Source organism: Neophocaena asiaeorientalis, unplaced genomic scaffold (genome assembly GCF_003031525.2).
Source record: "Neophocaena asiaeorientalis asiaeorientalis breed wild unplaced genomic scaffold, Neophocaena_asiaeorientalis_V1.1 scaffold85, whole genome shotgun sequence".
NCBI classification, from domain to species: domain Eukaryota; kingdom Metazoa; phylum Chordata; class Mammalia; order Artiodactyla; family Phocoenidae; genus Neophocaena; species Neophocaena asiaeorientalis.
In genome coordinates, this window is record NW_020174301.1 from 8,517,522 (window position 1) to 8,534,915 (window position 17,394).

Here is a 17,394-nt window from a genome sequence, read left to right on the forward strand (position 1 = left end):
TCCCGGACTGGGGCCTGAACCTGTGTCCCCTGCATCGGCAGGCGGACTCTCAACCACTGTGCCACCAGGGAAGCCCCTGCAAACTTTTTTTAAGTACTTATCTCACCCATAAAAATGAAATCGATCAGGAATCCCACACCGCTGACTATGTTTGAATTTAATTACCGTATCTGCTTCGTAGAGCATCACAGGAATCAGCTTTTACCACTGGGTAATTCTCAACAATATTAAAAAGGGAGCTTTAGTGCTAAAGTACCGGCCAGCCCTAAACTAGCGTAATGCCAACACTCCAGCAGTCGGTGAGAGCACGTTAAGTGACGGAGGGAATGGAAAATGGTCTACGAGAGTTGGTCCCCAACATTAACATGAACAAGCCACGGTGAGGCAGGAGGAAATCTGACCAACGTGCACCATGTTTCTATTTTCCCACTTATTTAGCATCCTGCTGTGAAGTCACACCTGACATCTTGGCAAGTTAGTCTGTGATACCATCAACTTTTTCAGGAAGCATTTGTGAGTTTGACAACATGGTCACAGAGCTGCAAAGTGCACAAAGCTGAAGGCACAGAGTAGAAAAGTTGTGAACTGATGGTGCGGGCGGGGGTGGGGGGGAGAAGTTATACTGGAAGCAGAGTTAGCATCTTCCTGTAAGAAGACTTTCTAATGCTAAACAAAGACCAACTCTTTTAAAGGGGTTTGTTTTGGTTAGGGGTGAAAAATACTGTATTGTAATGATCTGCTTGATTTTAAAGCAAAAGATATCTTTCTGTATGAAACCAATATGCCAAAGTGCCAAGTCCGCAAATGAACAAAACAAGTGCTTTAAAAAAAATAAAAAAGATTCTTCTGCTCTTATATTTTTGGAGGAAGCTGCTGACTTTGGCTGCTGGATCTCACTTAGCAATGGTCACTCTTCATGACGCTTGTTCCTCACGGAATCTGTAGATAAAGTCATTAGAAGATTGTCCCATTTCAAAATCATCCCCAAGTCTAGCAGCAACTGTTTTGTTAGTTTTTTGTTTTTTAAAATTACAAACCAAAGTAAGAACTCCAACATCCTTTTCCAAGAACAGCTTGGTGACAGAGCTCCTGAGTGTCTGCAGGACCCCGCTGCGCTCTGAATACAGTCTCTGCAGCTCCAGTGTGTCCTCTTTTCAGGAAGGAAAGTACATTCGATACATTCACTATCTGTACCCTCTGGAACTTGCACATGCTGATGAGCTGTCTGAAAAAAACATCAGAAGAGTTAAAGTATCAACAGCCGGCAGCATTTGATAATGGTAGGAGTCTGTTTATTTGACACTTATTTCTCACCCCTCTCCCAATCCCCCAAAAGGAGATCAGAGAAAACCTCAAAACCATGTGGTTTTGAATGAAGTGAAGGGGACCAAATCATCAGGAGCTGAGTCTGGGCCCTTTATCTCAGTCTAGTGGAGACTAAAGAACTGGCAGCCTCCTGACAACTGCCTGAAAACTGCCACCAGCAACTGGGCTTCAGAGCTGCCACAGCTTACAGAACAGTCTGACCCTGACTGCACACAGTGCCCTTGGAGACCACCATCAAGAACACTGGATATCATTATAGCCAGTGGCTGCCTTACATCACAAAACCATCAAGGATGGTAAGGAACATCATTACTTACTATAAGCCAACTCATCCCCAGCTCTCTTCCGGGACTGGTCACCTCTGGGGATTAAAAAAAAGAAGAGGGAGTCAACAGAACTGACTGATAGCTTCACACAACAAAGTAGGAGAAATGAATTGGCAAAATTGACAATGGAAGTAGAGCAGGTATTTCAATTCTAACAACCTATTTTAAAACAGACATTAAACTTACAACAGTAGCTGAGTCATTTATAACCTGAATATTCTTAGCTAAAAGGTGCTATCTTTTAAATATAGAAAGCTATTAAATAAAGGAAGGACTATCTATAAAGATGGTTTACCCTGGGTCCTAGAAATCGATTGACTAAAACATCTTTGAAGACAAACCTGGGCTCTACTATCGACATCCCTGGTGACCTGCATATATATAACAGGGCAAATTTCAAATATGGAATAGAAAAATTCAAAAACTTCCGCTAAAAGCCATATTACGGGACCAGAAACTGCTTAAAGCTTTTGAAAAATCTCAGAATCTTAATGGACATGAATACCCTTCTCGCAGATAGAAGAACGTGAACCTTTACAGAGAATAACCAGCTCATCTTAAACACCCACAGAATTTCTAGTTCCACTTTAGAGATAATAAAATAGAGGTCTGATTAAGTCCTATGCTATCTGTAAATCCTATTTTTGTCTCTCCAGTTTTTCAGACAAATGACTAAAATGCTTAAGTAATGAGTAATAATAACCAATCCACTAGCTTTTTCTTTCCCGGTCTCTTAGCAACATCTACACAGTTGACCTCTTCCTTCCTGAAACACTCCGAGCTCTGCCCGACACTCCGTCCTTGGCCACTTTTTCTTCACCATGTAAAATTCTCCTTCGTCTAGGACAGCAGTCACACCAGTCCTATGACTTGAAATACGATCCATATGCCAATGGCTCCCAGATTTCTATCTCCAGCTCTGATTTCCTCCTGACACTTTGGACTTGTAGGTTCAACTGCCTCACAGCCACTGCCACTTGGACGACTTCCATCTACTGCAAATTTACCACAGCCAGAATGCACTCCATCCCCACTCTTTCCTCAGACTTCTTCAATAAATCACACCACCACCCGTCCAATTACTCAGGCCAAAATCCTAGCTCATCCTTGATTCCTCTCTTTCCCTCACTCTGGAGCATTCCGTCCCAGCACATAATCCAAAACCAACCACTCCTCAGCCCCATGGCTACAATCCCAATCCAAACCACTATCATCTCTCCCCTACACCACTGCAAGAGTCTTAGTATTAGTCCAGACAAGAGCCAGAGCAATCTTATGTAAAAGCATACATAAGATTATTTCATGCCCCTGATTAAAGCCCTTCAGTGGCTTTCCATCACAGTTAAAAAAAATCAATTCAAATGCATTTTCCCAGGGCTTCCCTGGTGGCGCAGTGGTTAAGAATCCGCTTGCCAATGCAGGGGACATGGGTCCGAGCCCTGGTCCGGGAAGATCCCCCATGCCGCGGAGCAGCTAAGCCTGTGCGCCACAACTACTGAGCCTGCGCTCTAGAGCCTGTGAGACACAACTACTGAAGCCCGCATACCTAGAGCCCGTGTTCCGCAACAAGAGAACCCACTGCAATGAGAAGCCCCCGCACCTCGACGAAGAGTAGCCCCCGCTCGCCGCAACTAGAGAAAGCCCACATGCAGTAACGAGGACCCAATGCAGCCAGAAATAAATAAATAAAATGAATTTATATATATAAAAAATCATTTTCCCAGTCCTGTGAGACATGGCTCCTGCCTACCCCTCCAAGCTCATTTTCTACCCCTGTTCATTATACTTCAGCCACTCTGGCTCTCTTTCTGTCCCTTGGACATGTTAGCACTTCTGCACTTACTACTTTCTCTGCCTGCAACACTCTTCCCCTGAGTTAGCCACATGGCTATCTCCTTACCGTTTAGCTGGAATTCTCCTCCTTAGGGGCATTACATCACCAAGTTAGCTGGAACAGCCCCTCATGCATGCCTTGGTCACTCACTCTCTATCCCATAATCTGTTTCATTTTCTGCCTAGCACTTATTATTACTTGAAATAATCTGTTTACATGTTTGTTACTTAACTCCCAACAGCAGAGCATAAGCTCCATAAAAACAGGAACTCTGCCTGTCTTGTTCACCCAGTACCTAGAGCAGCATCTAGCACATAATAGAAAATACAAAATATTTGCTGAATTAATAAGTGAATAATTCATAAATAGCCTCTACAGATGGATTAAAATGCAGCCCAAGTAATTATTTCATGCTTTTGTGTAATCCTCCAGATTACCAAAGTTTCCCACTTTCTTTCTCTGGTTACACTCAAGACCAGGACAGAAACCTCTTGCTGGGCTGGGTGAGGAGTCTTAAGGACCGGCAGGAAGAGAACACACCAAAGGGTCTCTGCAGGGCTCTTCTCTAGGCTGAGCATTTGGAGGAAAACTTAGCACAAACTAGCTTTAGACAGTCTAAAGAGCCCTAAACAGATCCGCCTTAATACTGCTTTTAAACACCTCTATTGTTAACGCAGTATCTGGCCAAAGCCTGCTGCGAGTCTTACACTAGTATCATCACAGTAGCATTCACCAAATATTCTGAAACAAGTAAGTTCATGCTGAGCAAAAAGGAAGACACAGGATGGATCTTGTATCTGGAACCTCAACTTCTACAGACAGCCTTCATTCCCACCCCCCAAAATTTTTTAAAAAACGGAACATGCAAAAATAACAGGAGAAAAATGCAGATGTGAAAACAACGGGAGGCACAAAGAATGTAAGTGTGGTGTATGCATGCGAGAGGCTGCCAGAGACATTACCTAATAATGCTACAAGTCTAGAAAGCTATAAGCTGCCCTCAAAACCAGACCCCTGCTACTAAATGAAAAAGCCCCAATCCTCTCAGCTAGGAGTGACCCTCTCAGCTAAAAGACCAATAATACTCCTAACAAGGTTCTATTTTGTTCCAGAAATCCAGGTAACAATCACTCAGCAAGAACATTTTACTTGCCTTTAAAAGCTATCTGGTAGACCCTCTGAAGAGGCCCATAGGCTGGTTTGAATGGGGATGCTCCATCTGAGAGACTGCATGCTAGAAGTTCCCAAACGAGCTTATCTTCCGTAATGTAATCTTTAACAAACACCAACCTGCCCTTCCCCCAATAAGCAATTCAATTATGCAGGTAATACATAAAAAGAAAATATTGCTCTTAGCTTGTACGTTACTTCTAGCTTTGAAATAACTCCACGCTATATTTCCATGAACCTAAAGATGTTTCACATAAACTCCAGCCCAAATGAGAATCTGTCCATTAACTGCAAAAGAGGATATATTTGATAATATTCACATATTATTTCAAAACATTCCAAAGACTTTCTCTGTGCCATCCACATTAAAGCTGTGCGCTGCTTACTCCCTATATCACATAAATGGAACACAGTCTTAAATAAAAAAATAGTTTGCAAAGCTGAACAGGAATCATGTGATTGGCTAGACACAAACCATAAAATGACTGCTCATATCAGGATAGCCAGTAACAGAATTTTTGTTAGATAGCTTAGACTATATTTTTGCATCAGTGGACATTTCTTCCAAAACAATCCTAGCCAAATAATGATCAAAGGCAGCATCAAGTTTGGCAGGGCAGAATATGGAAGGTCCATACACAAGTGCTGGAAGCACAGGCAAACTGTCTTCAGTTGCTAAGTATATGGTGCAGGCACACCCTTTCTGACCAGTCTGAGCCAGTCCAGCATGAGTCCAGAATGTCAGGTAAAGCGGGGCCTACTGGGAATAAGTCACGAGGCAGCCTTTAATCCTCATAGTAAATGTATAATAATTTGTTAGCTTAATTCTAGAAATGGCTCAATTCAGTTTGTAAAATAAAACATTTTAATTTTATCAAGTTTTGGAATACTAGCATTTAAAGTTCATATGAAAGAATTCCACTAAGAGAAACAAAAGTTCATATTTACACCAAAACTCCAAGGCGTTTCCCTGAATATGACCAACTTGGCCTTGTCAGAACAGTGCTAGGCTAGTCCTTCAAAGGCAATGTTAAATGAGACTATTTATGGAGTCAGTCATCCCAAGCAACTACACACCAAACAGTCCTGCACCCTGTTCTCTTATTCCAGTTCCAAAATTAGGATTACAAAAGTATCTCTGGGGCTTCCCTGGTGGTGCAGTGGTTGAGAGTCCACCTGCCGATGCAGAGGACACGGGTTTGTGCCCCGGTCTGGGAAGATCCCACAAATATGTTTAAATAGTTCCACACATTCTTCTGGAAGGTGAATTCAAGATGTTCAGAGAAATCTACAAGAGCTATCTTCCTACACTGCTTCACAGAAATAAAAGTTTTCAGAAGGCTGTTTATTTGTTAAAGGCATCAGTAAGCTCATCTCTAAAATTAGAAGCAAACATTCAAATAAAACATGAAAAAAAGCATAAAAGACTTCAAAATTATGGTGAGCCTAGGAGAAAACATAAGAGGTATACTCAGCGTATTCTGCATTTATTTAAAAACATTTAAGGAAAAACTTCTAACTATAATTCAAAATACATAAGCCACACAGAAAACAACCTGATAAAGTTAGCTACATAAAGTAAAAAAACGTCTGCATGACTTCAAATAAGACAAAAAACCACCATAAGCGAAGTCAAAAGAAACAGAAAAATAACTCTTATCTTGGGCAAACAATCTCCTCACTACAGAAAGAGCTCCTAGAAGCCAGGAAAAGAAGACTAACAATCAAATAGAAAAATGAGAAAACCAGAAACAGTTTACAGGAAAAGCAATAAAAACCTATGAAAATATGCTCAGCCTCACTCATATAATAAGAGAAATGCAAACGAAACCAACTCTGACTAATTATTTTTCACCTGCCAGATTGGCGAAAATTCAAAGCGTAACAACATACTCTAGGCAAGGCCATGAAGAACAGGCACTTTTAAACTTTGCTAGTGGATATGCAAAATGGCACAATCCCCTATGGGGGGCAATTTGGCAATTTAATCAAAATTACCGCTGCATTTACTCTTGACCTTGCAATCTAACTTATTCTCCAAAAGGGAGTTATTCTCCAAACATACTGACAACAGGTACAAAGTTACGCACGCAGCGCTCTCTGTAACAGCAGAAGACTGGAAATAATTCAGGTTGCCATCTACGGGGGACAGGTTAAATAAGTTATAGTACATCTACACAATGAAATGCGTAAGAAAGGAATAAAAATTAAGAATATATACTGTATTCGATTATATCTGCATATAAAATAAGCACTGGAGGGAATCATAAGACACTAATAAAAACAGCTGCCTAAAGGCTGGGAGCAGAGAAGGAGACAGGTGGGAATAAAACTTCTCAGTATGTACTTTTTATACCTTTTTAAAAACACCCTATAAATAAATATATCAGCTCTTCAAAAATGAACGAGTGAAATTACCATAGCATTAAGTGGCCTCATTCCGTGTATGAAAATAATTGTTAGAAATATTACAATTGATGTCAGGAGACCCCTGACCACCGGACATCAGGGAGGGAAGTCAGCTGTTTACATGCAGAATCTCCCACTGGCCTTTTCTTGCCATAGGAAAGGCAGGGTTAGCAGGCTTGTCTACACAGCTTCCCTGTGATGGCTGACTGAACCTTTCCAGTGTGAGCTGCCAGTGAGGGGAGTAATGACCCATGGATTACTCAGTGCCCCCTCTGCCACATAAATAAAGATGCCACCAGGACAAAAAGGGAATAAATGCCAATCCATGGGTCAACAGAGAACAAATTATCTGCTTTCTTTCCTAACCTGTGCTGAAATTAGAAACTTAGGAACAGTGATCTTGATCAAGGCTGGTATTCTGAGAATGAGCATGGCCTCAGAGTCTATGGAAGACAGTGTCCACCCTCTGCCCCAGCCAGATAAGTGAGTCAATACCCAACCTACTGCTTGTGGTCACAACTATGCCTCAGCGAGGAACCCAGGTGTCTTCCTTTCTACAACTTTCTTCCTTTAATGGCGAGGGATTCAAATAAAAGAAGATATGCAAAAGTGCTAAGGAGAGGGCCAGGATTATGAAACTATAAAGTACTACTTATTCCAATAAAGATATTAAAAAAACAAAAATAAACAAACAAAAAAAAGTACTACTGTACCCTTTAATGATTTGGTGACAGAACAGGGTGCTTTCCCATAGGGAATCACAAAATTTTTACATAATTTTGGTTGAAAATATGCACTTTGAAAGATTTTCTGGGATAAAGCCATGATACTGAATTGCAAATTTTAGAAAAATTAGCGAAGTGTTTATAGCAAAATCAAGGGAGGCTGGACTTCCCTGGTGGCACAGTGGTTAAGAATCCGCCTGTCAATGCAGGGGACATGGGTTCGATCCCTGATCCAGGAAGATCCCACATACCGTAGAGCAACTAAGCCCGGGCGCCACAAATACTGAGCCCACGTGCTACAACTACTGAAGCCTGCGCGCCTAGAGCCCATGCTCCGCAACAAGAGAAGCCACTGCAATGAGAAGCCCGCACTCCGCAACAAAGAGTAGCCCCCGCTTGCTACAACTAGAGAAAGCCTGCACGCAGCAACGAAGACCCAACGCAGCCAAAAATAAAAAATAAACACGAGAAAATTTTTTAAAAATAAAAAAATCGAGGGAGGCAAATTTTGTGGACACATATAAGTGATAACCTACTTTTTAAGAAGAAACAACTAGAATTTAGGGGAAAAATGGAAATATGAAAACAGAATCTGAAGGCTCTTTACCAGTTTAGTTACAATATCATTTGTTAGTTTAGTCATAAAATCATTTGCTAGTTTAGTCATAAACGTACATTATAACTGATCATAAAATTTCTACAAGGTTTTTCCAAATATTCAAAACTAGTATAAGCGGATGAAAGTTGGGAGAGCTCTTTGGAGGCTGTCCAGCCTAACTGCCCACCCAATGAGAAATCCCTTCTTCAAACTCCACTTAAGTGAAGAGCAGCTCCCATAAAATCAAAACCCAGCTTCAGCACTTCCACCGAAGGGAGCTCACCACCTCTCCCAGCAACACCACCTTGACTCTCGCACAGCCGTCTCCCATTCTAAGAATGCTGGCAACCCTCCCCTGCCAAGCCAAAGGAAATGGACATACTTTGTCACAAAAGGAAAAGAAAACTTGCCTTGTAAAACCATTCTGTATAAGTTCTCTTTGAAGTTTCTGATCTTGAGCAGCATATTCAGAAAGTTCAGACTCCACTGCACGAGGGAGAATGTTTGGAATAAATTTAGAAAATAGAGTCGGAGCCATCTGAACCCACTCTGTGAGGGAAGGAAAAGATTCATTAAGGAGATCGTATAGACAAATTAAATTAAGTAGAAAAGGGAAAGTTTTCTTCCCAAAGAACAAGATTATGTATTAAACCAAACTTAAAATGGGGAAAAAAACTAGTGCAACCCCTTCTGATAAAGAGGCTAAGTTTCCTTTCTAAATAGAATTTACAGAAAGTGGATATTTTTATATTTTTTATGATTTAACAACATTAACAAAAATCCCTAGAGAATTTTTGAAGGAAACTTATCAAAAATTCTAAATATGGAAGAAAACATGAATGAAATAACCAAAGAGTTCTGAGCAGGAAGGGACTTGGAGGGAAGGGATTTGGTGGAAATACTTAGCCCTATAAAGCATTAATTAAAACAATACACTGGCCTAAGAATAGAATAGTACATATGGTAGTAAGCAGACATATAAAAAAAGTACCTCAAAAATGCGGAGGGAGATGGAAGAGATAACTGGTAAGTACTTTAAAAATATAAACCTACTTTGACTCACATTAAATTACAGCAAATTAAACATATGTAACAGTGAAAGAAAACAGAATTAAATGGTTATCAAATTATTAAGGAAAAGATAAAAGATCAACAGAATAACCTACAGAAAAATAAACATTCATCAAAATAAAAAGACAAAGAGAAGTCTAAGGAAAATATGTGCATCAGACATGACAAAGATAAATTCGTATCTTTATTATAAAGCGTTTTAACAGATCAGATACTCTTCCCCTACTCAGTGAGCACTAAATATAAATACTGCCCATCTCTATACCCTTTTGGATTCTTTTAATCGAGCCCTTTCAAATTTTATCTTTTGGAAAACATCTTGGCTGTATATATATATATATATAAAAACCCATAAAATGTCAATGCTCTATTTAATCCAGCAATGTCATTTTAAAAACTGTAATCTAAGTAAATAATTCTAAATCTGAAAAAAACACATTTAATGCTATGCAATGCTGGGTCATTGGCAAATTAAAAAAAAAATGCCCAAAAGAATAGCTAAATTAGAGATGGGGGAAAAAAAAAAAACCAACACCACAAACACCACCAAGGCCAATCCACTCACCCTTTGTACAAATTCATGTCAAAATGTTCTCAATAGTGTCCCTCCTTCAAGCTCAGTTCAAATATGGCTTTAGAAAGAGTTTCAACTCAGTGCCCTGAGGAACCACTAACCCATCAGTCAGAGTTGGCAAGGAGTCAAACCAGTCTGACATTTTATGGAACACCAGGCAATCATTAAAATAAAGATAAAGAAACAATGAAAAGTGCATGTATTAAATGAAGAAGTGCAGCATGGGATGATGGGAACTATTCCTAGACTGAGCTTCTAAAGACTAGGTAGAAACACATCTAAATAACAGATGTTATCAGAACCTCCAAGGATTAGGGCCCAGGAACCTACAGTTTAACAAACTTTTTTGGGTGATTCAGATGCATTCATTATATAAAAATCAGCACTTAAGAACTACTGCAATGAAAGAAACTTTTACATTTAAAATCCAACTTTTAAAATAGTTTAACCATAATCTGTCAGGTGAATAAATCTGCTTTAACAAACTAGGAACACAATGGGCCCGGGCAAGACAAGTAAATGTCAAAATATGTTTAATAGTATCTCAGAAAACAGCTAGGACAGCAAAAGGTTAGTCTGTGATAAAATTCACCTTTTCATAAGGACAGTTCTCAAATACAGAATTCTCCTCACAAGTAGTATGAAACCTATTACAAGAGCTCAAACCTGGATAAAAATAGCATTTAGATAAAGAAGCATCTATAAGTTTTTTTACCCTTAATGACTAGTTTTATTCTGCAATTTTGTTACTTATGATAAAACCCAGAGCTGATAAAGCTGCCCACTTGGGAGGGAGAATTTAGAAATCTGTCATACTGTATTTGGATGTCTTCCAAAAGAAAAAGAAAAAAATCATTCATAACCCAGCACTAAAAGAAAAACTCATGAGCTATTTTCATCACATTTAGTAAAATGAAATTCAAAATTCTAAGAAACTGGAAAAAGAAATATATCAGTTTATTGAACACATGCAACCTTTTTGCTACTTTATATAAATAATTACTTTATAGGAATAATTTGTCTAAAAATTATGACGAATAGAGCAAGAACTGATCCAAATTTAAGTAACATTACATTTGACTACTCTAGAAGTCACTAACTGCTGAAAGTAGCCTGAGAAAGACGGTACTTCTGGGTATCACAGTCTACCCCTAGTATCAGTTTTAAACTGGTTTCCATTTTAGCAAGCTAAATTCTGATATATCTTTTAAATTAAGTAAACTATTCAGACATCAATTAATTAAAATAAAATAACCACTGGACCCAACTGAATAGTAGTAACAACAGTTAATATTAGCATGCTCATTACGTTATCAGGTACTATGTTAAGCTCTTTAGATCACGTTTTATTTCATTCAATCCTCAAATGACAAAAGAATTTCATAAAAAGATAATTGCTGTCAAAAAAGCAAACCTTAAGTTTCTACACTGAAAAATGATTTTCTACCCTGAACTTCTGCAATCTCTCTCCTATGGACATTTTTTAATTGGCTAGACAACTATGCTAAGTTTGAGGCTCTGGGTTAAAAACAGAAAGATACATACAAAAGCATCTTGAGAGTCCTTTAAATTCACAATGTTTTTTTTTTTTTTTTTTTTTATTTATTTATTTTTGGCTGCATTGGGTCTTCACTGCTGTGTGCGGGCTTTTCTCTAGTTGCGTCGAGCAGGGGCTACTCTTCATTGCAGTGAGCGGGCTTCTCATTGCGGTGGCCTCTCTTGTTGCGGAGCACAGGCTCTAGGTGCGTGGGCTTCAGTAATTGTGGCATGAGGGCTCAGTAGTTGTGGCTCGCAGGCTCTAGAACGCAGGCTCAGTAGTTGTGGCACAAGTGCCCAGTTGCTCTGCGGCATGTGGAATCTTCCTGGACCAGGGCTCAAACCCGTGTCCCCTGCACTGGCAGGCGGATTCCCAACCATTGCACCACCAGGGAAGTCCCACAATGTTTTTATTACAAGACAGATACATTAAGATAATTTACAAACCATGCCTTTGAATACAGTGATCTTTGATTTTTGGTTCTGCTATTCTATCTTTCTCCTCAAACTATCCTTATGAAATGACTGTAACTTTACCAACACTTCTAGATTCCTTGTAAGTTATATAATAGGCCTAACAAGATGGAGTTGTGACTGTATATGCCCATGCATATTTGCAATGTGGGGTAGAAGTGAAGAAGAACCTCACAACAAAAAAAGAGATTAATGCCAGACATAAGATTCGACTTTATCTAAAGTGTCTCCTACAAACTATTTTTGTATTCCCCAAACTAGTTGGTTTTCACTAGCATAGAAAGATTTCCAAGTGAGGTCCTGAGTTTACATTTCACAACGATGAGTATATACTCAATTTTTTTGCTATAACAAATCCAAATACCATTAGACCTCAGAAAACACAAAGAAACACTATCCTCTCGCAGATAGGGCTGGAAGTGCCATAAACAAACAAACAAGTCCAACCCCTAAAGAAATGATGAATGTTTACCTGGTCTGAGAGTGTACAGGCCTTTCACAATATTTGCCATAGTTGAAGGTGTGACCTGAAATGGTGTTGACTGGGCTTCTAAAAGTAAAGCTGAAATAGAGTAAATGGGTTATAAAAATGATACAACACTTTATTGATTGTCAAGGTTTCACTTTCTATCACTATTTCTCCCAAAGACTGAAGGGTAAACAAGGGCAAGAAAAGAACAGCCCAAGAGGGCAAACCAAGTAGTTGTACACTAAAGATTTTTTTTTTTAAATCCAGTGCAGTAGAGGCTCAATCTAACAAGTAGATATGTGCGTATCTGTTGAAACACGAACAGAAATGATTCAATTGATGGAGGTTCTGAAAATAAGTAAAGCTTTCTAAAAGCAACAGTATTCATGGTACTTAGTGAGTGAGCTATAAATACTTCCCATTAACTTCACGATTCAAAAGATTTACATTTGGGGAATGAAATATTCTCTAACTCCCTCAATCATTTCCCTTTCCCCCAAATCACCCATATATGAGGCTCTTGGAATTTTTCTGAAAGACATGTTATTAGTAATTCTAGTAACTGAGATCAGAGTCAGAAACTCACTTTCCCAAATGCTACAACTGCAGGTACTTTTTCTTACTAAAGGTAAAGGCAAGAGATCACACTGTCTAACCATGTGACGCTGACTAAACATGACAACAGAGTCAGTTTTCTTTTAGGTTATCTATGGTCACACAAAAATATTATTAAAATATGTTAAATGGATACAAATACTTCCTCTAGACAAAACATATATAAACGAACTCCATCATTTAATGAATATGACAGATACTACTGACTCAAAACAGCTCATTTTTAATTCATCTCTCAAAGATCTGTAATTTACTAACCAAATACCCATGAAACTTGGCATAATTTTCATCTAAGCCAGCTTGTAAAATTATATAAGTTGTTTTCTTCTATCCCCACCTTTTAAAAAATGGAAACACCATCTCACTTGGCCAGCAATGATTTCTGTAGTTTCAAACATGCAACGTAAATTACGTTTGCAATGCTAGGCAATGCAGAAAAATCATATTTTAAAATGTCATGTTTAAAAATTGAAATTCTAAATTTTAAGTTCTTAGAGGCTAGTCTACTCAAGGTTCTCTCTAATTTCAACATGTACCCCAAACCCAGGGTCTATCTCTATTAATCCATCTTCCTCCTACTTTTTGACCGATTGTTTGGTTTTCAGTAAGTGTTGTTTCCACTAACTCTTTATGTTCAATCACACATTCATTATGTGGTCAAATATATACATTTGCAAACAACTTCTACATAACTATAACCACCTATGTCAAATTTGATAGCTATAAGGAAATGATAAATTCACAGGTTAAGTTATACGTAAAATGTACATAAATTAATTTGGGATGAATTAACTGAAAATAATCACATTCAGTAACAAAAGGTAAGGTTAAGAAGGTATAATATTTCACTAAAATCCTCTCCACTTAAAATTCATTGTAGGAAAAGTCTTTAAAAGTAAAATTTTCCAGTTGAACTCCCCTTTTAAGGAAAAGAAAATGGGAATTTGAGGGAGAAGTAGCTTGAGAGAGGGAAGAAAATACTTATTGAGCATTTAACAGGTGCTAGGTACTTTACATATGTTTAATTCTCATATGCTTTATTTAACTTATGATTTACTTTCTCAAAAGCTTAATTGTCATCTACCTTTTTTTTTAGTACAAATAAGTAAACTGAGAGGATACTGTACTACCATTTCAAAGATATTAACACTACACTCCTTCTAGAATTACCAGTAACAAAGTTACGGGTGAACTCCTTAATATTTCCCCCAATGTCAGAGAAAAAAAAAGGCAGCAAGTATCATGCCAGATATGAAGGCACTGTCCAATGACCTGGCTGCTCCCAGCTCACTGGGTGATCTTCATGTCACATTTTCAATTCCTCAGTGTCTCTCTGTATAGAATTGGGCTTTATGATCACTACAAGATTCAGAAGACATTAACATTGAGGTTTAGATGCCAATGCTCTTTGATTAAAAAAAAAACCCCCAAAACACTGCTACTGTTATGTCATCCCCGTAAGATTAATTACTTACGCATTAGGCTGTAAATGTGCTTTTCTGCAACATGTTCCGTAAACAGCTTTATAAGGTCATCTTTTAAGTCTCTGTTAAGCTTGGTTTCGATGTAAAACTTATTCTGAAAAAGAAAATAAGTTATTTTTCAGTGCATCAATTAGAGAGAAATGATTAGTCTAATGAACTGAAGCACTAAAAAATAAATTATTTTAGGAAACAATTCATAAAGGCATCAATTAAAACATAAAAACCCAACATCAGAAAACAAAAGCCCTGCCACTATTAGTTATAGTCTTCCTAGCATGGGGTTCATAGCACATAAAGATAAAATGCTATAAATGCATACAAAAGAACACGGGAAGATACTCAACATTAACTAGACAGGGATTCAATGGACCATATTGTATGACAGGCACTTAATATGCCCTTTTAAATGACTACATCATCAGCTAAAGGCAACACCAGGAAACACTAGTGAAAGGTACCCTATTTATCAATGATCTAGGCTGAAAGCATGCAGTGGGCATGCACTGGTTGACTCCCCTACATTTCACTTTAATGATTAGTCTAAGTCATTCAGCTTATGGCATTCCTTAGGGATGGATGGTCTTTGGTTCAAAGGTAGACAAGTGATCCAAGGTAACCCAACCAGACTAAGGGAAACCTAGGCTTGAGTAAAAATCATCTTACAACCATGAGGAGAACAAGATGAAACAGATGTGTAAAGCAAAGAGACAAAAAACAACCTGAGACTTTGGTAACATTGTTGAACCACGGATTCAACCAACCCAGAAACTGCCGTATTTCTGAAGTTTTATTACAAGAGATAATACCTTTCTCATTTACAAATCACTTTGAATCAGGTTTTCTGTTTCTTGCAGCCAAAAGCATCCTAATTAGAATGATTGGCAGGTAAAAAAGATTGAATTAAAAAAAAAAAAAAAAAAAAAAGATTGAATTTGTTTATGTTTAAATGTTAACTCAATGCACAGGAGTGGAAAATACAAAGAGGAATGAATGTCAATAAGTTGGCTCACTGATTCTCTCAATTCTTAACATGTTTTTTTCTCTCTAAAAAAATCATAAGGGACTTCCCTGGTGGTGCAGTGGTTAAGAATCTGCTTGCCATTGCAGGGGACACAGGTTCATTTCGTGGTCTGGGAAGATCCCACATGCCGTAGAGCAACTAAGCCCGTGAATCACAACTACTGAGCCCGCGCCCTAGAGCCCATGTGCTGCAACTACTGAGCCCATGCGCCTACAGCACGTGCTCCACAACAAGAGAAGCCACTGCAATGAGAAGCCCAGGCACCACAATGAAGAGTAGCCCCCTCTCACCGCAACTAGAGAAAGCCCACGTGCAGCAATGAAGACCCAACACAGCCAAATATATATATATATAACATGCACATTAATTACAAAATAAAACCACGCAAAAGGGTATGCAATAAAAAGGAGTCTCCCAAGCAGACCTTCTGTCGCATTCCCAAAGGCCCCATTATGCACTGCGAAAACTTTTGTATATTCTTTCTAAAATGTTCTTACATTTTTTTGGATATGCTTTTTTTTCCTCTAAAATGAAGAAGAAAACACTTGCTAATGAAATATAACACACACTGCTTTACATCTTGCTTTTTCACCTAACATTGTATGTTGAAAAGATTCTCTCCAAAATAACATACAGACATGTCATTATTTTTTTTTTGCAGCATGAGTGGATTTAATTAATTAATTTATTTATTTAATGGTGTGTTAGTTTCTGCTTTATAACAAAGTGAATCAGTTGTACATATACATATGTTCCCATATCTCTTCCCTCTTGCGTCTCCCTCCCTCCCACCCTCCCTATCCCACCCCTCTAGGTGGTCACAAAGCACCGAGCTGATAGTGGTTTCCTCTGCTGTGCAAAAGCTTTGAAGCTTCATTAGGTCCCATTTGTTTATTTTTGTTTTTATTTCCATTGCTCTAGGAGGTGGATCAAAAAGGATCTTGCTGTGATTTATGTCATAGAGTGTTCTGCCTATGTTTTCCTCTAAGAGTTTGATAGTTTCTGGCCTCACATTTAATTCTTTAATCCATTTTGAGCCTATTTTTGTGTATGGTGTTAGGGAGTGATCTAATCTCATACTTTTACATGTACCTGTCCAGTTTTTCCAGCAGCACTTATTGAAGAGGCTGTCCTTTCTCCACTGTACATTCCTGCCTCCTTTATCAAAGATAAGGTGACCATATGTGCACTGTGCGAGGGCTTTCTCCAGTTGTGGCGAGTGGGGGCCACTCTTCATCACGGTGCGCGGGCCTCTCACCATCGCGGCCTCTCTTGTTGCGGAGCACAGGCTCCAGACGCGCAGGCTCAGTAGTTGTGGCTCACGGGCCTAGCTGCTCCGCGGCATGTGGGATCTTCCCAGACCAGGGCTCGAACCCGTGTCCCCTGCATTAGCAGGCAGACTCTCAACCACTGCGCCACCCGGGAAGCCCATCTGCAGGGTTTTTGACATGTCATTATTTTTAACTGCGTATTTTTCTACAGTAAATATCCTCCATAAATTATTTAAATAGTAGTCTCCCACTGATAACACGGATTCCTCCCAATGTTCTGTGTTTTTCAGTAAAGCATATCTTATGGAGAATAAATCATTTTGAAGATTGGTATTACACACAGTTTATCTCTAGGCTACAACCCATTCTCTAGGTTTAGGTTGTAGGATCAACCTAAAGAACCCATTCCCTAATCTAATCAACAAAGAGAAAGTGGGACAACGGTTTCTAAGGGCTCTTCCCATTCAACAGGAACACTAACATTTAGATCC

General features: G+C 38.8%; 1 protein-coding gene across 3 annotated transcripts in view; it reads right to left on the minus strand.

Annotated features, from left to right (window-relative positions):
* Nucleotides 1-17,394, minus strand: part of CACUL1 (CDK2 associated cullin domain 1) — a 72,407-nt gene that overhangs the window by 8,987 nt on the left and 46,026 nt on the right. For 2 of the 3 annotated variants that reach the window (XR_003004639.1, XR_003004638.1), the window contains exons 5-9: nt 14,603-14,705; nt 12,516-12,605; nt 8,799-8,937; nt 1,644-1,687; nt 1,038-1,225 (exon numbers count right to left, since the gene is read on the minus strand). Coding sequence is in view for 1 of the 3 variants with exons in the window: in XM_024755947.1 (XP_024611715.1) it covers nt 1,185-1,225; nt 1,644-1,687; nt 8,799-8,937; nt 12,516-12,605; nt 14,603-14,705 (417 nt within the window). In the remaining 2 variants the exon portion in view is untranslated. Of the gene's footprint in view, nt 1-6; nt 1,226-1,643; nt 1,688-8,798; nt 8,938-12,515; nt 12,606-14,602; nt 14,706-17,394 lie in introns of those variants that run through there. The other variant, XM_024755947.1, reaches the window with a different exon arrangement.